General features: G+C 39.6%; 2 protein-coding genes and 1 gene segment (V, D, J or C); all 3 read left to right on the top strand.

Annotated features, from left to right (window-relative positions):
* LOC148646760 (NACHT, LRR and PYD domains-containing protein 3-like) overlaps window positions 1–17,260 on the top strand; it is a 42,470-nt gene extending 25,210 nt beyond the window's left edge. The window contains exons 5-7 of the mRNA XM_088609374.1: window positions 2,447–2,756; window positions 3,155–3,242; window positions 16,233–17,260. Of these exons, the coding sequence (XP_088465500.1) occupies window positions 2,447–2,756; window positions 3,155–3,242; window positions 16,233–17,260 (1,426 nt within the window). The remainder of the gene's footprint in view (window positions 1–2,446; window positions 2,757–3,154; window positions 3,243–16,232) is intronic.
* Window positions 1–22,666, top strand: part of LOC148646745 (NACHT, LRR and PYD domains-containing protein 3-like) — a 2,700,574-nt gene that overhangs the window by 1,866,467 nt on the left and 811,441 nt on the right. The window lies entirely within an intron of this gene.
* The window catches only part of LOC148646755 (Ig kappa chain V region Mem5-like), a 364,474-nt gene that overhangs the window by 55,640 nt on the left and 286,168 nt on the right, over window positions 1–22,666 (top strand).

The following is a 22,666-nucleotide window of genomic DNA, read 5'->3' as shown; positions in this document are numbered from 1 at the left end:
AGGGGCGGGAGGAGGGGACAAGCCGATACATACTCTTAGAGTTTGATTAATAGGGAATATAATACAAAAATATAGTACTAAAAATAAGATACACTCTACAGACATTCACAACGGCGACTGTCAGAAGATAGGACACAGCGGCTCAGGCACCCGCTGAATGGAAAAGGGGCACTTTAATGTTCTGTATGGCTAATACTAAAGCCAATACTGGCTCAATACCCTCAATGGGCTTTGACGTGCTAATGTGTTGGTTTAACAGTCCGGGAGTGGCAAGCTTCCAATGTCAACTCGACTCGATTGGAAGACAATGAATGTATTTTAGCCCTAAATGAATTAATAGCAAACATGGTTTACATAAAAGACATTTTTCCAAGAAAGTTTATAATAATACGATCTATAGTTGAAATCTGAGCCTAAATATAAAGGAAAAGCATTTTCAGAGAGCAATCACGCTGTGTTTATGTAGAAAAAGCGATTAGGTTTATGAGCAATCTAATTACCTATTCGCTTAAAACGCTATATAAAATAAAGTTTATTTAGAGATGAATGATCAGTGTCGCAGTTTAAATAATTTTTGTAGGAGGGCTTGGAGAGATTCCAAGTGCATTTTTGCAATTTACGTTGCATTGTCCAATGTTCTGTTGTAATACAGTTTAGAATACAGTTAGTCTAAGCTTTATCAGCTTATTTAAAATAAATTTTTTGAATCCCCGGCGGAACACACTCCATAAGAAATAAGCGATTTTATACAGTATATCGCCTTTAAACACATACATTTAAACACGTGTTTACGATTTAAATCAAAACGCGATTCAAATTAATATAAATGTTTATTTTGTAACGCATAGGTGACTATTCATTGTTATTAAAAAGACTTAAATTCGATCATGTTGTGATATTTAGAAATATAAATTTGTTTGGTGCGAGTGAGGTTTTATTTAATCTCTGACCAAGGGAAACGTTTCATTTTTTCAAAGAAATGTTTGTTAAAAAATAAAGTCATAGTTCCATGGGATTCAATCACAGACCATGTGACATGGGAGTCAGGAAACTAACACACCGTGCCACCAGATTTGATAACACTATAAAAACGCTATAAAATAATGTGACTAGGCACAGAACAAGTTTACAGCACAGTACAATAATAAATGCTGACCATGACTTTAGAAGCATAAATTACACTCAATTTAAACACAAGCTGTCTTTCTGTATGAACCTCTAAGCTGGTTCGTACAGAAATGTAGAAATGCATTAGCCTGATTATGATTAAAAAACACATAATTAAACACGCGTTTGCAATTTAAATCAGAACACGATTTAAATCAATATAAATGTTTATATTGTAACGCATACTGTCCAGCCTCCATTTCTCTATAAAAATTTACTCTATTGCACACACACACAATAGAAGCAGGAACCGTTGTCAGAAGGGAAGAAGGTGACTATTCATTGTTATCAAAAATGACTTAAAATCGATCATGTTGTGATATTTTGAAATATAAAAGTCAATTGATTGTCCATAATATCGCTATTCTATTTTTTCGAAGAAATGTTTGTTAAAAGAAAAGTCCAGCACCAGCTGGATTTGAACACACAACCTGTGAGTTATTAGTCAGGCATGTAGACCAGTAAGCTACAGGGGAAGTTGTATGAGTTACAGCCCTACACTCTGTCGCAGTACACGAATATAATCATATCGTTATTAAATTCTTTAGATACGCGATTCCATATTATATTCCCTATTAATCAAATTCTAAAAGTATGCTTGTTGACTCTGGTATCTCTTTAGTTAAAGACTTCGATGCTTAAAATGTTTAGGGAGAAATGGAATACTGGTGTGTATTTTTTATTTTAAAGTACCAAGACCAGCCATATACAGTACTGTATGTTTATGTTTCAAAATTAATATCGTTTATGGCCTTCACACGCGTTACAGTATGCTCCTATTCTTTTTATGCTCAGCTACTAAGATTTCCCTTCAGTGGTAAAATTCAATATCTACAACGGGCACAGTAAAGACGTTTACTGTACTGTAAATCTTTCTACGACAGACCAATGGACCACGAGTGCCCGTGTCGGTCAACCAATCACGTACCACGGTACCCCGCGTCATCTTGCGTCATGATGCGTGACACCGCAGCCAATTACCTGCGGTACGTGTCTGTACCGCTCACTTTGAATGGCTGCATCTGTATGTGGTTGTGTGTTTCTGCTTTTGTCCTCAACTCTGTGTCTGTGTGCGTCTCATTCTCTCCTCCTTTCCTGAGCTGTATCTTTCCCCCCTTCCTGTCTTGAACTCTTTATGGGTCTGTTCCTCTTTTTTTTTCTCATGTCCTGAATTCTTAAACCTGTATTTTTTTAAGGAGCGATACAGTGAGTGTCAGGAGGGCTTTATGACTCTGAGATAAAGGTACAATGTGAAGATTTACATTGCCTTTGCTCATAGGTCTGCTGGGCAAGGGGATGTGTCCTGTGATTTCTGCACTGACAAGAAGATGAGAGCTGTGAAATACTGTCATGTCTGCCCAGCCTTCTACTGTGAGACACATGTCCGACAGCACTACACAGTCCCAGCTCTGCAGCAACACAGACTGGTGGACATCAGTGGAGACCAGGAGCCCAAACTGTGTCAGCAGCACCACAGAGCTCTGGAGGTGTTCTGTAACACTGACCAGACTCTCATCTGTAGTCTGTGTTCAGTGCAGGAACACAGGGGCCATGACACTATTTTTAAGTCAGAAGAGCAACAGACACAGGTAAGAGGCTTCAGTCACTCATCTGCTATATGAGATCAGACTTGAGCTGAATACTAACATTCTTTTCACCTGCTGATTCTGAGTGACTCTGTGCTGTGCCATCTCTTCCCTGAGCTCACAGAGATCTGTAGTGACCAGTGTGACTGAATTAATACACACTCATCACTGATGGCAGCTGTGTGTCTGTGTGCTGTTTTATTTCACATGTACTGTACAGTGAAAACCATAAGTGACCAGAACTCAGTATCTCAGTACAGAAACAGTGAGGGGTGGTCTCACTGTGGATCTATTATCACTTTGGATGTTCTCTTTCTATGAAAACTTTAGATCTATTGATTTCTTTACACTCTGCCAATTCTGCCTCTTCCTGAAGTCTCACCCCTTTCTCCACTCTTCAGGCTCAGGATGTGGGAAGAGCTGTGAGTGATCTTACAGATGAACTTGAGAATTTCTCCACAGGAGGATTTAAGGAGACTGACCAAACAGGTTAGTGTAGGTGTGTGTCTCTCAGGAGAAGGACAGACTAGGTCAGTGTGTGAGTGTGCTTTGATGACTGTTACTGTAGGACTCAATTAAACATAATAATTTAAAGTCTCACACATGGATTCTAAATATGCAATATACATTTTATTGAAACATGCTTTACAAACCAACAAGAGTCAAAGAATATATTTGTGAATCTGTCTGCTGTAATATGAATTGTTGATTGTTACTCAGAAATTAAAAGTGAGTAAATAACAACAAAGTTAAATATATATTTCAACTATTGTTATTGTCTATCTCATAGGGTATATGAATCTCATATCAGTTTCTTTTATATATCATATATCAGTCGTTAAATCAAATTGACATTCATATTCTCATTGACAAGTAAATATGTATTTATTTTCCTGAACTATTTTATCAAACGCGTCTCACTAAAGAACCAAAAAGAACCAAAAAGGCAAAACACAACAACTGTCTCATGAAAAACAACATTTCTTTTGTTTTTTACTGTTGCACTCTCTCAGCCTGAAGTCTTTGAGCAAGTCCTGACCCAGACTGCTTGCTGTCATGTGATGAAAACAGTCAGATTGCCAGGTTAGCTGGAGAGAGAAAAGCTGAGCCAGTGAGCAAATCAATGAAATGACTTGTGTGCTACCTTATAAAACAGGAAATCACAGTTGTTGATTGCCTGGGATGTCAGTAGATATATCTTGATATGATCTAGCTCCCTCATTGGTTGATCATACAGTTTGGAAGGTTAGTGACGTCTGACCCTTTGTCTTGGGTCTTATTGTCTTGGTGAAAGCAAAAGGAAGATTTTTAGAAATTTTTAATAACAGCTCTAAAATCTCTAATATCTGTTCATTCTATAATAATCCTGACAGCGCTCGCCTGGTCTAGTCTTGGAGGAAACCCTGCATAGAGCATGTGCCTTGAATCACCGGCTCCTGGGCCCTCTGACTGGTCCACTGTGCGGGGGTTTCCTGACTCATCGGTTTTGGTGGGGCCCATCCTCTCAGTTACGACTCCGGGTAAAGGCACAGCTGTGTTCCGAGGAGACTGCTTTCCCTTTTCCTGTCCAGTACATCAGCCTGTGGGCTTGCCCGAGAGCACCCCTGGCTACTTGGAGTGCTGCTTACCAGAGTCATGTGGCCACCTTTCCTTCTGGGGGCTTAGTAGCCGGTTCTGTTCCAGACCTGAAGGAGGGCAGGGATGAGTTGTCAAACTTAGGGCTAGCCCGTTGGTCACCAGGGATACAAACAGCTTGACTGGTAAAGAAGGGTTATAAGATCTATTTTAAAGTTCTTGGTGGAAATTGCTTGTCTGAGATGATGCTTTGCTAGACTAGGGATGATATAATCTGATTTCCTTGCTCTGGTCAATACCAGTGAGTTAGTGGTAACTGATGTGAAACTGTAGCTGAGTAACTGCTGCCTTCTTGAGGGAATGGGAATCTGTGAATGGAACTGTCTCCTTATTTTAAAAATATATCTTCTAACCAGGAGAGACTGTTTTTAACTAAGGGATTCTCTATACAGGAAATCAGAGTTTCCTATAAACAACAGAATGTGAGATTCTTTTAATAAGGTTCAAATAACTAGAATCTGGTGTTTATGGGTGACAGTGATCTGGACAAGCATGTCTTGCCTCTGGTGTCTCCTTTTTCTCTTCTGTGTTCTTCCCCTTGTCTCCTATCTCTGTCTTTCTAAGCTGTTTTCCTGGATTGTTGATGACTCTTAATGATTTACCTCTAACTTAATTAACCAGACAGTTCCTTTGATCATTGTGTCTCTGTACCCCTACAACTCAGCATACACCTCAGTTTCTTTCTTGCTTTAAAGCTTCTGAGATCTGCATGAATGTTTTAAGTAGATAGTTGTGAACGACTATCTCTAAATTCTTAGACACCTCAATCCAATAGCCATAACAATTTACTGTACAATGCATTACCCCTTCACTGTACTGTTCAACAAATGAAACACAAAATAAATACATAGTAAATAATAAAATAAGATCATGTCACGACCAGGAATCAGAAACCTGTTACCAGAAAATGCTCTAACCAGTGCCTGGCACTGGCTAATTCCACAAAGCATGTGTTAATCAGTCTCAGCTGTCCTTCACTTAACTCACCCTAATCTCCACTCCTCATAAACCCTCAGCATCAGTCAGTGCTCAGTATTGGTTTCTCCTCTGGAGCTCCTACTGTACCTCGCCTGTTGTTCTCATTGCCTTACTAATTTTGAACCTTTGAGTTCTGGATTTTTGCCTGCATAACGACTACGTCTTTTGCCTAGCGATTTGGATTTTATGTCTAAAGTTTGAAGATCACCGCACAGGGTCCTGAAATACTTTTTAGCAGCTCGTCGTAACAGATAATTGAGGTCTTTCCCTGACATAACTACATTACAGGTTAGTCACAATTTTCAGCAGAAAAGCATGATGCAGAAGATGTAAGAGGATGAAGTAGAGCCTTATGTAACATAGGTTATAGGTGTCCCTGTATCAGGTCCACTCCTGTCCAGGACTAAAACACTCCATTTCTTTCAGAGGCTCCCTATGCAGTATGTTTTGTCTCTTTAAATTGTTACCTGCTGAACATTGTGCTGAAGGGAAATATGGTCCATTTAAGTTCATTTAAACTTGAATTTAATACCTAAGGAGTTTGTGACAGACTACCCTTAAATGGTAGCTAAATGTTAGGAACTTACACACATAAACTCTTGACTTGACTTGACTGGATCTTTTGCACTGCATCTGGACATATATCATTGTATTTAGCTGCTTTAACTCTAATTTGGTCTGTAACTATATGGCTTTCTTAACATTGGAATGTTCTTTTTAACAAGTGTAGAAAGAGGCGATACACAACGTGTCTCCTCTATAACTCTTCAGTTTACAGAGAAATTCCACCAGAGCTTCACAACATTGTCCAATAATACTCTTCTTGTGTCTAATTTTTAGTTTAGCAGGATTTGAGCCACAGTATATGAATATAATTATATCGTTATTAATTTCTGTAGATACGCGATTCCATATTATATTCCATATTAATCAAATTCTAAAAATGTCAAAATAGCGTCCATGATATTTGCATTTTTAGCTTTTCAAAGAAGCCTTTCAAAGGCTTGTGATGTCTGTTGAATTGCCCCACTAAATAAAGTGTTTTGAATTAAACTGGTTGAACAGCTCAACACAACTTCGTGAGTGAAAAAAATGACCATGGGCACTTTTCCTCCCTCCCTACATTCTCAGAGTAAAATAGGCGAACCTTCCAATGAAAGACAGTCCCTCTTCCCCCCACGGACAGACTGACAAATGTTTTCACTGCCTTCACTTTGTCGGGCGTGAATTGTTAGGCAAAAAACAGACTGTTAACAGGCTGTTTCGTGTTCTTCCTAAGATTGATGAGTGCAGTGTCAAAATGTTTCCATATGAAAGGATTCATATGAAAGGCAGTTGTCACGGACGTCCAAAGGGACTAACCGTGGGGAGCAGGAGAGCGGAAAAAGACCCATATGCGTAGCGGCGAGACGGGAAAAAGGCCCGGGCTCATTAGTGCAAAGAGTTCAGGAATGCCGTATAGAAACCTATGCCCTCAGGGAGCGGACGTGGGGCGCCCTGGTGCTAGGCGGGTCTCAGGACATCCGAACGTCAATGCTGAGCGAGGACAGAGTGCAAGACCCGGAAATATATAGCCCTAGGGAAAGAGAGGAACCGGAAGGACAGCAGACCGGAAACCAGGGACAGGACAGAGAAGGAGCGCCCTCTGGCTGCAGAGGGCGTGACAGCAGTAACATCACCGTTCTGAGGTGTGTGTAGCCCGAGCCACACAGACACCAGCTAGCCTCAGGACAGAGCTGGCAAGTCGTCTCTCACAAAACCTGTAATGTCGGCCATATGGCATATGCGTTAATGAAGCTGAAAGCTTAGGTTTTGTCACTAATTAAACCACTAAATAAAGACATAAATATAGAAATCCCTACATTACAAACGCATTTCATTTTGTCTATTGCTACAATATTGACAGCAGTGTAGTTACAAGGAACATGTCAAAATGTTTCCAAAAGAACGAGTTTTGATAATAATAGAGAGTCCCCATTACCTCCATTTTGATTTAAATCGCAAACGCGTGTTTAATTAAATGCCTTTATTGATTCACAATCTGACAATGCAACGTAAATCGTTATCTTTGTCTTCTAAGTCCCTTAATTAACTTTAAGCATAGCTTTCTCACCATTTAGATTTATTTTCATACCATTGTTAAACAAAGCAAGAGCATATTGTACTTCCTCATGGGATCACATGTGGAAAGATTTGATTGTAACCGTTTTTATTTTTTAAATAAATTTTAGAAAAGTGTCATCTATACTAAAACGTTGTATTTATTTAATACCACTTGATAGTTATATATATTAATAGAGATAAATTTTCAAGTTGTATACTGTTTAGACTTTTAATCATTTTTAACTGTATTACAGCATCTTACACATTAAACACGAAAAAGTCGGTATATTTTATAAAAGCAAGATTGCTCAGTTGGACAGTATAAACAGTTTAATGCAAGTATGTTTTTTAATGTTTGTAATCGCTATTCTTGCAAGTACAATACTACAGAACCCTAAACAGACAATACACACTAGCCGAATATAGCTGTGTCAGTCTTCTGTGTAAAAAAATTAATGGACATCATGATTTGAACATATGGGTGCTGTTTTTTTAAAAGCTGTTGAGTAAAGAATATGAATTTTCCTACTGAATGAAAACAGGAAATAAAGAAAGGGTTTCAGAAATCAAACAAAGCTTTATTCCTGTGCTTACAGTCTGAGTAATTGTAGACTGCGCTGTTCTGCTTCCTATGGTTCCTATCGCACAAAGCCGCATTGAGCAGTATTTCTCGTGTTGTGAACATGTGTACACAGCGGTCCCCCAGTGTTCCAGTTAGTGCGTCATTACACATCGATAAAAACCTGAGGTTTACAAAAAGAAAATTATATCATTGATAGTTTTATGTAGAGGCTGTGAAAATTTTGAAAACAAGCTAAGGTTTTTAAAATGAGTTTTATGATATTAAGAAATACCAACTTATTCTATATGGTGTCGATAATATTTATTATCAGTAATAATATTGATTCCAGTATATTTGCAGAAAAGGTTAAATATATAAACTTATATAAACTTAATATAGTCAGAAGGAGAACGTAAAAATGTTTCCAAAATAACCACATGTAAGACTGATGCTTAAAATGCTTAAAAAGAAAGTGGAATATTGGTGTGTATTTTTTCTTTAAACTACCAATACCAGCCATATACAGTTTACATAATATGTTTATGTTCCTAAATTAATATCGTTTATGAGTGTTGTAACAGAAAGAATAAGGTTCTGGATCCCGAGATGAAGTTAAACAGATGAGTTTATTGCATGCAAGGAACAATAAAGCTGAAGTCTTGTTTCCTGCAAGAAACAACAAAACTGAAGTATTGTTCAAAGTGCTGGTACAAACCTTAGGTTTATATAGCCCTTCCTTGCTGCTTCTGATGTCACTCGTTATTATGGTAAAGGGGGGAGGTCACGTGTTTGGCCAATTTACAGCTTTTTGGCCAAATGGTCAGGGATTAAGTCCCCAGGGAGTTTCCTAGCTCGCATCTGAAATCCTTATCACAGTTCTCCCTTTCCTGCCATAAACTCCTGTTGCTTAGAAGTCTAATCTTCATGCAGAAAGGACTTAATTTAACATCTTGTATCTTTCTTCATGAGCGTGTGAAAGGCATGGTGAATCAGAAATTCTCAAAACGTAATTTGTATGATTGTATGATTGGAAATGAATACATGATCGGATCACTGAAATGGTGTGGTGTTTCTTTTTGTCTATGAAAAAATTAAGTATTTTTGTTTACAAAGACAGTTAAAAAGAAAGTGTACTACTGTGATAATTTGAGCTACAGTACATGAATATAATTATATTGTTATTAATTTCTTTAGATAGCGATTCCATATTTTATTCCCTATTAATCAATTCCTAAAAGTATGCTTTTGTTTACTGTGATAACGAGCGTATTCACAGAAAAGGTTTAAACATTAAAACTTTTTACAAAGTATATGAACTTAACATAGGGGAAGGGGGGAAGTGGCCCAGGGAGGAAAAGAAGGAATGACGAAGAGATCTAGAAAAAGATTTGGAGGAAGGCATAGTGGGTCGCATCAGGTGTATCCTGTAGTAGTTCAGGTGGGTAGGTGCGTCAGCATGTGTAGGCTGCAAAGGAACAAGTAATAGGTTTATTCCATGCTGAAAATAGAAGAAAGAAAACACAACATTTCAGCCGTGGAGCCTTCTTCAGGTGTTACAAAGAAAGTGGACCACGGTAATAATTTGAGCTTACAGCCTGTCCAAGGTCATTCATTATTAATACTATTAGTAATATCTTCCGTAAAGACTTTGATACATACAATAATTATACATAATAAAAATATTTATGATAAAGGTGGTAGGTTGTGTACTTTTGTCCAACTGAGCAATCTTTCTTTTATAAAATATATCAACTTTTTAATGTTTAATGATTAACATGTTGTAATACACAGTTTAAAATTATTAAAAGTCTAAAGAGTATACAACTTAATAATTAATTGGAATAAGATTGTCCTTCAGCAGTGACTGGAATTTGAAACTATGCGATTTCTGGTGACAGCTCAAATGCTGTACATGAGAGGTTAAGCTTTATTTTTGGATACCATTATCATCACCGTGTTTTACTGCAGCATACCTTGCTCATTTTGAATGGCTGCATCTGTATTTTAACATTAAAAGTAATAACATGAAATGTGAATCACTTACTGCTAGCAAAACACCTCAAGCAGTTTACGTTTCCAACCAGAAAATGTGGCTTATCTAACATTTGCCAGATACATGGATCAAAACAGACTAAAAACTAAATGAAATACAAATGCATTATTACAGTGGCTTGTTTTGTTTGAGATCACTTGTCCTGCTGTTTTTTTCTGTGATTCCTTTTCTTAGCGCCCAATAGCCACATCCTTTCAGAGGATGATGTGCTTTTACCAGTTGTAACTACATGATTTTTATTTTAAACCATTACAACATAGTTTGCAAAACAAGTAAAAGGTCACTAGGTATGTTTCATCACATGTCAGATATAATGAAATATTAATAAAATTGATCATCACGACATTTACTACTTTCCAAAATTACACAAACTGTATTCGGTTTAACAACATTAACAGATTAGACTAGCACAGCAGTAACAGAAAGAGCCACTGAAGGGAATTTTTGACTGTGATTGAGCATAACGCATCTGAAGGTCATAAACGATATTAATTTAGGAACATAAACATATTATATAAACTGTATATTGCTGGTCTTGGTATTTTAAAGAAAAAATACACACCAATATTCCATTTCTCCCTAAACATTTTAAGCATCAAAGTCTGACATGTGGTTATTTCGGAAACATTTTTACGTGCTCCTTGCTCCTTCTGACCATGTTACTGTACGTTTATACAGTATTTAGTACTTTGTGAGAAAAGTGATAGTTTTAAGCTTTTCTGCGAATATGCTCGATATCGGAGTAAACAGAAGCATACTTTTAGAATTTGATTAATAGGGAATATAATATGGAATCGTATATCTAAAGAAATCAATAATGGTATAACTATATTCATGTACTGTTGCACAAATAGTAGTATAAGACTTTCCATTGATATGTACTTGTCACAGGATTGACTCACTGATGTGATTGCTTAAGTGAATGACTTGTAACCCTGAGGTTGAATGTTCAAACCCAGCTATTGCCATCAGTTTTCTTTTAACAAATAAACATTTCTTTGAAAAACTAAAATAGAAAATATTATTGGCATAATATTGACATTTTTTATATTTCTAAATATCACAACATGTTCGTACTGTATGTACACAGCGATATCGCAGGTTGTACTGTAGGGCGCAAATTCACGTGAGCCCGAAAGCCCTACATTAATGTGAAAAGGTCAGAATCGCATCTCTTTCTCTCTCTCTCCCTCCGTGTGCGTCTACATTGTAAAGAAACCGGTTTCACGGGTATTTTCAAAGTAGAATAAGGGCAAGTCCACCTCCCCCACTCATATGTTTTCTTAGAAAAACAGATTCAGAACGTGAAGCTGTGTCAGTCTTCTATGTAAAAAAAAAATCGGTTTGAACACCATGGGTGCTGGTTTTAAGACGCTGCTGAGTAAAGGAATTTTCCTGCTGTCAGCAGTATTACATATATAGTTGACCCTTACCTGAACGAAAACAGGACATAAAGAAAGGGTTTCAGAAATCAAACAAAGCTTCATTCCTTTGTTTTGTGGTCTGGGTAATTGGAGGCTACACAGTTATGCTTCCTATGGTGATATACGGGTTTTTTGTACTAAGCCATATTGAGCAGTATTTCTCGCATGGTGAACGTGTGTACACAGCGGTCCCCCCTGGTTTCAGTTAGTGCGTTATTACGCATCGATGAAAAACCAGAGGTTTAAAAAAGAGAATTAGCTCACTGATAGTTTTGTTTGGAGGCTGTGAACATTTTCACATGTCATAGTCTTTAAAATGCATTTGGTTTGAAGGCTTTCCGTGTTTCCCTTCCAAAGTTATGGACAGAAGAATATTCGAGCATGGCAAAAACATTGGCTTAAAAACGACATAGTGAAGGCTGTGAAAACAGCCACATGTAGTTTGTACGCACACCAAGTGTTTTCGTAACTCTAGGAGGTATCGTGAAAAAGCTACAGTCATGCCAATTGTAATCATTTTTATTTTTAAAGACATTTTAGAAAAGTGTCATCTATACAAAAAAGTTGCATTTAATACCACTCGATATTAATATATTTGCAGAGATAAGCTCTCTGTTAATGCTCAGATCAAAGATCAAGCACAGATCAAACAGCAAGATCTCACACACTGGGACTGATCTGTGATCTGTGATGTAGTTGAGTGTGAATTGTGGTGCTCTAGCAGGCACAGTCTGTGTTGTGCTGAAAAAAAAATGGTTGTAAGAACTCTTAAGCATACTGTAGTTTTTTTAACACAGGTTTATCAGTGAAGACCACTGCATTTTTCCTCCCCCCTACATTCTCAGAGTAGAATAGAATTAATTATTAGCACAATTTATTACAGTGCTAAATTTAATATTATTGATTACTAATAGTTTATGCTAACACCTAACTTTCTTAACGCAAGAAATACTGCTCAATACGGCTTTGTGCGGAAAAACCCGTATATCACCATAGGAAGCATAACAGCTTAGCCTCTAATTACCCAGACCACAAAACAAAGGAATAAATGTCAAATTAAATGTTAAAAGAAAGCTGAGGACATAAAGAAAGGGTTTCAGAAATCAAACAAAGCTTTATTCCTTTCGCCCAAGTCAGGAGACATTAGAAGCTTGCCACACCCGGACTGTTACAGTAACTCATTAGCAAGTTAAAGCAATTACGTTGAAAAGCCGGGCGTAATAATTGTTTTCTTCCTTGATGTTCTGATCTGCAAGGCAGTTTGGCTGCTGTGAATGTGGATTCTGTCTGGCATTGCCAGACTGTGAAAAATAAAAGTATTTTATGGAACACAGGTTTGCGATTTTAATCAAGATGGGGGTAAGGGAGTCTTCTCTATGACACTCTCCCTTATAAAATTAACATGAAACAAAACAAAAACTAAAAAGAACATACAATCTACAGACATTCACAACATAGACATATCATAAAACATTGACATTGCATCTTATTTATAGTTTTTGGCCAGACCACGGCCAGGACCCGCCGGGCCCCACAGACCCATCCGCACACACCCACACAAACCCACTCTCACACACCCCTACTCCCGCACCTCACCGTGCCCTGCCACAACTGTGTCACACCACACAGCTGCCAGCACACTGCACCGTTCCCGGCCACCACTGCATCACACCACACAGCTGCCAGCTCACTGCACCGTGCCCGGCCACCACTGCATCACACCACACAGCTGCCAGCTCACTGCACTGTGCCCGGCCACCACTGCGTCACACCACACAGCTGCCAGCTCACTGCACCATGCCCAGCCACCACTGCGTCACACCACACAGCTGCCAGCTCACTGCACCGTGCCCGGCCACCACTGCGTCACACCACACAGCTGCCAGCTCACTGCACCGTGCCCGGCCACCACTGCGTCACACCACACAGCTGCCAGCACACTGCACTGTGCCCGGCCACCACTGCGTCACACCACACAGCTGCCAGCACACTGCACTGTGCCCGGCCACCACTGCATCACACCACACAGACAGTGTGACGTGAAAGACGATGACGTCACCGTGCAGACGAGCAGACACACCCTCTAATGTCAGGCGTATGCTTTAAATATATTTAGATCTTTGAATTAATATCGTTATTGATTTTTTTAGCCTCACAGCATTGTCCAATAATACTCTTCTTGTGCCTAATTTTTAGTTAAGCAGGTTTTGAGCTACAGACCATAAACAAAACAGGATTCACTTTTTTCACATATTGATGATATCGGTAACAGTTTGAAACAGTTTGAAACTATTCGTTGTTATTAAAAAATGACTTAGATTCGAACATGTTGTGATATTTAGAAATATAAAAAAGTCAATAGAGTGTCCATAATATTGCTATTTTAGTTTTTCAAGGAAATGTTTGTTAAAAGAAAACTCATCACAATAGCTGGATTTGAACACCATACATTTCTTTTATAAGTCAGGCACTTAAACCATCATGCTACTGACACAGTCACATGACAAGTGGCGAAACATATCAATAGATATGTGTATATACTACTGTGCTACAGTACATGAATATAATTATATCGTTATTAATTTCTTTAGATACGCGATTCCATATTATTTTCCCTATTAATCAATTTCTAAAAGTATGCTTTTGTTTACTCCAGTATCGAGCATATTCTCAGAACAGCTTAAAACTATCACTTTTCTCACAAAGTACTGTATACTGTATAAACGTAACAGTGACATGGTCAGAAGGAGCAAGGAGCACGTAAAAACGTTTCCAAAATAACCACATGTAAGACTTTGATGCTTAAAATGTCTAGGGAGAATTTTTTTCTTTAAAATACCAAGACCAGCCATATACAGTACAGTTTACATACAGTAATATTTTTATGTTCCTAAAAATAATATCTTTTATGAGCATGTGAAAGGCATGGTGAATTGGAGATTCTCAAGAATTACTTTGTATGATTGGAAACAAATGATTGATTGGATCAACGAAATGCTGTGGTGTTGCTTTTTGTCAATGAAAAAATATTTTTGTTTACAAAGACAGTTACAAAGAATGTGGACCAGGGTAATACTTTGAGTTTACAGCTTGTCCAAGGTCTTTCATTATTAATACTATTAGTAATATCTTCAGTAAAGACTTTGATGGCGACAGCTCAAACGCTGTACATGAGAGGTTGAGCTTTATTAGCTCCACCTGGCGGTAATTCTGGATACTATTATCTTACTTGCAGTATTATGTGGTATTATACGGTAACCCCTGTTATACCGCGACAGGCCCACCGCATTTTACCGCGGTATAACCCGCTCATTTTGAATGGCTGCATCTGTATGTGTTACTGTACTGTTACTTTATTTTTATCAAAGAAAAAGATGTGTGATTCTGAAGGTGATTCAGTGCGCATGAACTAATTTAGATTCTCTGCTACTCTCCACTCTACTATTTATTTGCTAAACATTTTGTAGAATATTTTTCACTTGGATGTGAGGGTAGGATGTCAGGTCCAAACTATATATATACAGCAGCCATATCACCCTGAAACTCACAACTGCCAACCCACTGAAGATAAGCAGGTGTGAGCCTGGTCAGTACCTGGATGGGAGACCTCCTGGAAAAAACTAAGGTTGCGAGGTGTTAGTGGGGCCAGCAGGGAGTGCTAACCCTGTGGCTCATGTGGGTCCTAATGCCCCAGTGTAGTGACGGGGACACTATACTGTAAACAGGCGCTGTCCTTCGGATGAGATGTAAAACATAGGTCCTGACTCTCTGTGGTCATTAAAAATCCAAGGGGGTTTCTCGAAAAGAGTAGGGGTGTACCCCGGCGTCCTGGCCAAATTTCCCATCGCCCTTTATCAATCATGGCCTCCTAACAACCCCTCTCTATAAATTGGCTTAATTACTCTGCTCTCCTCCCCACTGAGAGCTGATGTGGGGTGAGTGTTCTGGCGCACTGTCTGCCGTCGCATCATCCAGGTGGATGCTGCACATTGGTGGTGGTGGAGGGGAGTCCCCATTGCCTGTAAAGTGCTTTGAGTGGAGTGTCCAGAAAAGCGCTATATAAATGTAAGCAATTATTATTATAAGGCAACAAAAGGTGACAATGTTTAAAGGGAGTTCTATAGACTCTTGTAGTGTGTTTTCTGTGCACATTCTGTTGTTGTAGTAATACATTATTTATAGTGTTATGTGCAAATATTGCTTTTACTTTTATTGTACCAATTTCTAATTGTTCCTGTAAATTCAACAATCACCTCAATACAGTGAATAAATATTTTAAATATTTTTAAGAATAGTGTATTGCAGTTAATAATATGACACATTTTGCATTTGCCACAATGGTCTGTCGACATCTTGAACTAATTTCCACTTAGCTTTCCGGTATCTATGGTAGGGCAAAACTAGTCTTTATTCAAATATCCTCTGTGTGGAAACTCTCCTCATGAGAGGGTGTGTCTGTGAGGGTGTGAGAGAGCAGAACATGACTATCAGAGGGACATTAAAAATGAGGAGTTGCTGCCTGGAGCTCCAGCTGGGACACTGATAGACTGTGTCTTTGACTCTGGACTTTATCTGTGTCCATCTGTTTTGATTGTGTCTCATACTTGCAAACGTAAACCTCAATAGCTGGTGACCCAGATGGAGATCTGTCATCACATCACACTGTCAGGATTTCTCCTGCAGCCTCAGACTGTCTCTTTACTTTCGTGTTCTGTCTGTTTTAGGGTGGCTGCAGACACTGAAAGACAAACACAAGGAAGCTCTAAAGAAGAAGTTTGAAGTTGTGGCTGAGGGAATTGCTAAGCCAGGAGAGCAGACCCTCCTTGATGACATCTTTACACACGTGTGGATAACTGAGGGCAACTGTGTTGAGGTGAATCATGGACATGAAGTCAGACAGATAGAGACTGTCTCCAAAAACACAAAATCAGAGATCCACTCTGTCAAGTGCAGCGATATTTTCAAACCACTGCCAGGACAGACCAGACCCATCAGGACTGTACTGATGAAGGGAGTTGCTGGCATCGGGAAAACATTCTCTGTGCAGAAATTCATTCTCGACTGGGCTACTGGAAAAGACAACCAAGACTTTGACTTTATTTATTTTTTTCCATTCCGTGAATTAAACTTGATCAAATTAGAAATGAGTTTACAGGAACTGGTTCAGTGTTTCTGTCCAGAGATAAAATCCTCTGATAATGTTTTAGATGGCCACAAAGTCCTGTTCATCTTTGATGGTCTAGATGAAAGCAGACATCCTTTAAACTTTCAGAAAAATCAGAGGTGGTCTGATGTGAAAAAGCAAACTTCAGTGGACCTGTTGTTAACAAACCTCATCAAGAGAAACTTTCCCATTGACTCCTCCATCTGGATCACTACCAGACCGGCTGCAGCAGGTCTGATCCCTCCAGAGCTCATTAACAGGGTGACAGAGGTCCAGGGGTTTGAAGATCAGCAGAAGGAAGAGTACATCAGAAAGAAGTGTAAGAACAGAGCTCTAGCAGAGAAAATTATTTCACATATAAAGACACTGAGGAGTCTTTACATTTTGTGCTATGTCCCTGTTTTCTGCTGGATTGTAGTTACTGTTCTGGAGCACACATTGGAAGAGAACAGTGGGGACAATCCAACAACACTGACAGATTTCTATACATACTTTCTGCTTGTCTTACTGACAGCAAAGGAACAGAAGAAAAAAAAGAAATTGTCCTCAAATCAAAACACTAAAGATCACTCCAGTGTCACACACTAAAGATCACTCCAGTGACATCCAGAAAACAGCAGAATTCATCAAGAAACTCATTAGAGAAACTTCCTCTCCTGAAAGATGCCTCAACCTTTTTCACTGTCTGAGTGAACTGAAGGACAAGTCTTTAATAGACGAGTTCAAAGTGACTCTGGATAAAACAAAACTTTCAAGACAAAGTCTTTCACCTTCCCAGTGTTCAGCACTCGCCTATTTCTCACTGCTGTCTGAGAAAGAGATTGATTTCTTTGACATGAGTGAATATGCTACATCAGAGGAGTGTGTACGGAGATTGCTACCTGTGGCAAAGATAACAAAAACCCTTAGGTAAGTACCTCAGATTTCCTTCACATACTGTACAGAGTAAGATGTTGAGTAAAAACTGCCCCTGTGAGGGGTCTTCTGGCTAGGTGCTCAGTGGAGTGGATGTGTTCACCTCATGCTATAGCACACGTTTCATTTTTCATTGTTAAAGCCCATAATTGTTTTTACTATTTTGAATTAATTATTAATTCTATGCTACATAACATTGTCTAAACCAGGGGTGCTTAATCTTTCTGAGAGCTCCCTTGCTAGACTAATCACGACTACCTTGCACAAAAGAAAACAGTGCTACAAATATAAGAAATTCATGTAGCGCCCTCGCTGGGCGCACTGCAAAGCAGGCTGAGAGATGTATCAGGGGTGGTCTGTGGGCTCGCAGTGACCCCTTAATCACCTGCTAATGTAAATTGTCTTAACTGTGCAGGTGTATTTAATATTTAATTGTTTACCTCTGTCATTGTCCTTTGATGTGTAAAGACCATGAACCGGCTTACTGTACGTGTCCCATTTACCCTTTGGTTGATTCTGTTTTTGTTGCCTATTGCGCAACCCCGCTGGGACTATGTAGCACTACGACCCATGGGGGTAGTGACCCCCAGATGGAGAACCCCATGTCTAAACCTAAAGCTATCTGCAGTTTACCAAGTGATAAGCTTGCAGCTCGAAACTCAGACACTCCAGCTGCAGGTGTCACTCCAGCTGCAGCCTCCATTTTCTTTGGCTGATATAGGTGAATATAAAATACAGTAATCTCAAATCTCCAGTAGCTGAAGGTAGGAACTGCATTCCTTCAGAAAACTTCTTCTCTCTGAGCAGTTTTGTGTCCATGGGAATTCCAAAAGACAAGCCTGTTATATCATGAAGAACACCCAGACACCACTACACCGCAGTACACTGTCACTGGCCAAGGGAGATTGATAGGGCGGGCTAGTGGTGTGTTAGATTTTAATAAAAACATCAGCCTAATTTAATTTGTTGTTGTACTTCTATATGATATACTTCTAAATATATTGAAAGTATATAAGTTGTAGTGGTAGTGTATTGCTTTTTCTTCAAAACCATCTCCATCAAATGCTTTAACTCGGACACTTATTTGGAAAGGGTTTGATAACCTTAAATATAATTTGCTGTTTTAATTGAAAATGAAACATATGTGAACCAAGTGAAATGTGATGTCTTGGTTGAGTGACAGAATTTTTACCTCATGCTATAAGGTCCTGGATTCCTGGCTACTCTTTCTCTAATAATGAAATATAATAAGGAATTATGTATATTCTAAAGACATGTTTATATATCACAGTATGTTAAATATTAAAACAGTAAACAACACAAATAAGTTAGCAAAAACGTGAATACTGTCAATACTATGTGGAAGTAAAAACCAGTTCTACCTGTTATTTGGAGAGAGTAAGGGATTTAAAGATGCCCTTAAACAGAAATCACAATTGAGGTTTTGTGTTATTTGCTTTTAAATACTTATCATGCCACTGTATAATCTATTTGAGAATTAAAATCTAAAATAATAAGAACATGGTGTAAATAAGACAATAAACTACAAACATTTAAGATTAGCAGTGTTATGGAACAATCTCCCCCCTCCCCCTTCTTCCCCACTTTGATGATGAGGACGTTGGGACCCCTGCAAAGTGAAGTGTGGGAAAAAGGAGGAGGGGTGCGACAGACGAAACTTGAAAAAAGAGGATTTGTTATCATGAGAATTTCAGTGATACTGTGTCACGCTGTAGTATGAGTTGTACTTTATTTGACCATCATGTTCTTAAGCATTATGTCACGTAGCACGGAGCAACAGAAGGTAGGACCCTGTGCGTGGCTACTGTATACTTTAAATCCCTTGTGGTTCGGTGCCAACTCGAGAGATGAAGCTGTGGTCTTGGATGGGAGCTTGGGGTCAAAAGCCAGGAAGGTTCCAAAGAGACAAAGTACAAAAACGAGAGGTGAAGTCATAGTTGAGGACAAGAGCTAGGAGTTGAATGCTGGGAGACTAGTAATTTGGAAAACGCAGGAAAAATAATGGAGTTCTGAGCTCAGGGAGGAAACATCAATAGTGAGCGAAGAAAAGGGGACGTGTGAGGGTTTAAATAGTGTGGAGTTAATTGGTGCGTGGGCATTTAGGGAGAGTAAAGCTCGTGGAAATGCGGGAGCGCTTGCATGCGGTTTGTGACACATTATTATACATTTGCAGATTTACATAGTTTAATCCTGAAGAGCTTTTAACTGTAGCAATGCAAACCTGTTATAACTTAAACAATCTTAAACCAACAAATTTGAAATCTTTTAAATCAGAAGTTCTTAATCTATTTTGCACCAATGAGTGATGGCCATTCTAAATACACCAGTAATTAAATAAATAACAGTGAGTTAAATAATAGTGGGTCCTGAAGATGTAACAATGAGCTGTGCAAAATATCAAAAGTTGATAACGCACAGCTTTATGTATCTCAGAACCTCTGGGTGGGTGCCAGAACCTTGTAGTCCTTGTCTTGTCTTAATAGACCTAAGCCTCCTACCAGAGGGAAGAGAAGCAGACAGAAGGTGGGCTGGATGAGAGGGTCAGTGAGGATCTTTATAGCTTTGCGTTTCAGTCCAGAAAGTCAGTCTCAGAGGGAAGGTAGTATACTACAAATTTGGAAGTGATGTAGACTACTGTGTCTAGTGGTTTTCTTATCCTGGGTAGAAGTGCTGCCACACAGTTATGGAGAAAGTCAAACATGGTCAACAGAAAAATAAGTTCTGGATTCCGGGATGAAGTTTAACAGATGAGTTTATTCCATGCAAGGAACAATAAAACAGAAGTCTTGTTCCCGCAAGGAACAACAAAACCGGAGTATTGTTCAAAGTGCCGGTACAAACCTTTCAGTTTATATAGCCCTTTCCTGACTCTTCTGATGTAGCTCATTACTATGGTAATAGCCCTTTGCTGCCGCTTCTGACGTAGCTCATTATTATGGTAAAGGGGGGAGGTCACAGTACTTGGACAGTTCACAGACTTTTGGCCAATTGGTCAGGGTTTCCCTGGGGGTTTCCTAGCTGGCATCTGGAATCCTTTAAGTTATCCCCCTTTTCTGCCAAAACTCTAGCCTGTTTCTTAGAAGTCCAGTCCTCATGCAGAAAGGAATCAGTTAACCCCTTCTTCACATTTTGTATCTTCACTGCAACATTTCAAACGTCTTTGTCTCAGGAAGAACAGCCTCTGGTGAGCTTTCTTGACCATAATGGATGTGGTGTCCTCCCATTTTACAGTGTTGGAGATAGTGATGCACAGGACCTTAAATTTGACCCACACCTTTATAGCCTGACCATTGATGAATAGTGGTGAGAGGGCTCCTTTGTTTTGCCAAAAGTCTACCCCAAGATCTTTTGTTTTGCTCACATTTAGTTTGAGATCAAGGTTGCACTGTTCAACTTATTGAGCTTAAGTTTGCACTGTTCAACTTAGTAAAGCATAAGTGATCAGACACAACCCTGAGGATTTCCTGTGCTTCCTGTGAGAGGCTTAGAGAGGGTATCCTACAGCTTCACCAGCTGCTTACTATCAGAAAGGAAATCCAGTAGCCAATGCTCTTCTCTGTAAACTTATCAAAGAGCTTGACAGGAGTGATTGTGCTTAAAGTAGAACAATAGTCAATAAAGAGGGTCTGGGTATATGTGCTGGTTGCGTCTAGGTGTTGAAATATATTATGAAGCCCCAGGGAGACTGCATCTTCCACTGACCTGTGTGCTCTATAGGCAAAATAGGTGTATTTTATATAGAAAATTGGCCATAAGTTGCTCAAAAACCTTCATGCTAAGAGAAATCAAGGCTACTGATCTGAAGGCATTGAGGCAGTTCATAGTGGATTTCTTAGGTACTGATATTATAGTAAACATCTTAAAGCAGTGTGGTATTGTAGCCTGCTTAAGGGAGAAACTGAAAATACCTGTTGTGGTGCCATGGGGGTAGTTGACACCGCATTGGGCGCGAACAGACTCTCACTCTCCCCTGTCACACCCCTTTATACTCTTTTAGGTTCCTTTTCTTTATATTACACGCACTCTCCTCCGAGAGTGGTGATCACACTGACCCCCTCATCGGGGTAACAGGATACATGACTCCACATTCTGTTACTTCTGGGCTCTTTAACTTTGGAGTGTCAAGTTTGCCAAATTCATCCTGTTGTCCTCACTGCTAGGAACCTCCTGCTCCCAGACTCCAACATGGAGCCTCCTGCTCCAACTCCATTAGGACAGGGTTTCTCACTCAACCAGTACCTTGGACTCCCAGGTCCGCCTACAGCCCTGACATCCTCTCCTGATGCCAACAGGTTGGGTTACACAAACTCATGCGTACTCTGGCGTAAGGCAACAGGGCACCAACCGTGTGAGCTAAAAGAGACCTCCCTCAGCCCAGGCAGCTGAGGACCCTGATACACGCAGTGAGGGCGCTGACTTCAGCACACTATTGTAGCTCTGCTACACTCACACTACCTACTGTACACACTGTGCCAAGACCCAACACACTGTCCCTCTCTAACACACACTCACAACCTCTCTGGCACCTCATTCTCATGCCCTCAGGCTGTGAACTCACAGCTGCCAGCGCACCTCACATCGTGCCCAGCCAGCACTCTGTTACATCTACACAGCTGCCAACGCACCTCACTGTGCCAAACCACCACTGCACTCCCAGAGGGTGCAGCTAGATAGACCCCACTCGTTTCCCCGATACCAATGTATTGCCAGGGGGAGGGTCCCTCTACCACACAACCCACTCTGGTCCACACACACTAACTCACAACTCAATCATACAGTGGACACAACAGCCCTGCTCTCACACCCTAGCAGGATGCTGTCCCTTTAAAATGATCTCATAAGCTCTGTTTCTTCTGTCAGTCTCCTCACAGACTGATGTTTTCACTCTTTTCCTTGCAGGCTATTGCTCTCACAATCCCCTCTGGAATTGTCGTTCTTCTCTACCCCCTCATTGGGTTTCTACAGCGGCCAATCAAGTCTTTGCTCACCCATACTGTAAATGGCGGCACGCCCTTCTAACATCGCCCCGGCTAGTAGCGTCACACCCGCTACTGTCAT

The sequence above is a fragment of the Lepisosteus platostomus genome, chromosome 16, assembly GCF_059453375.1.
Source record: "Lepisosteus platostomus isolate fLepPlt1 chromosome 16, fLepPlt1.hap1, whole genome shotgun sequence".
Lineage (NCBI taxonomy): Eukaryota > Metazoa > Chordata > Actinopteri > Semionotiformes > Lepisosteidae > Lepisosteus > Lepisosteus platostomus.
This window is presented reverse-complemented; position numbering and strand designations above follow the sequence as displayed.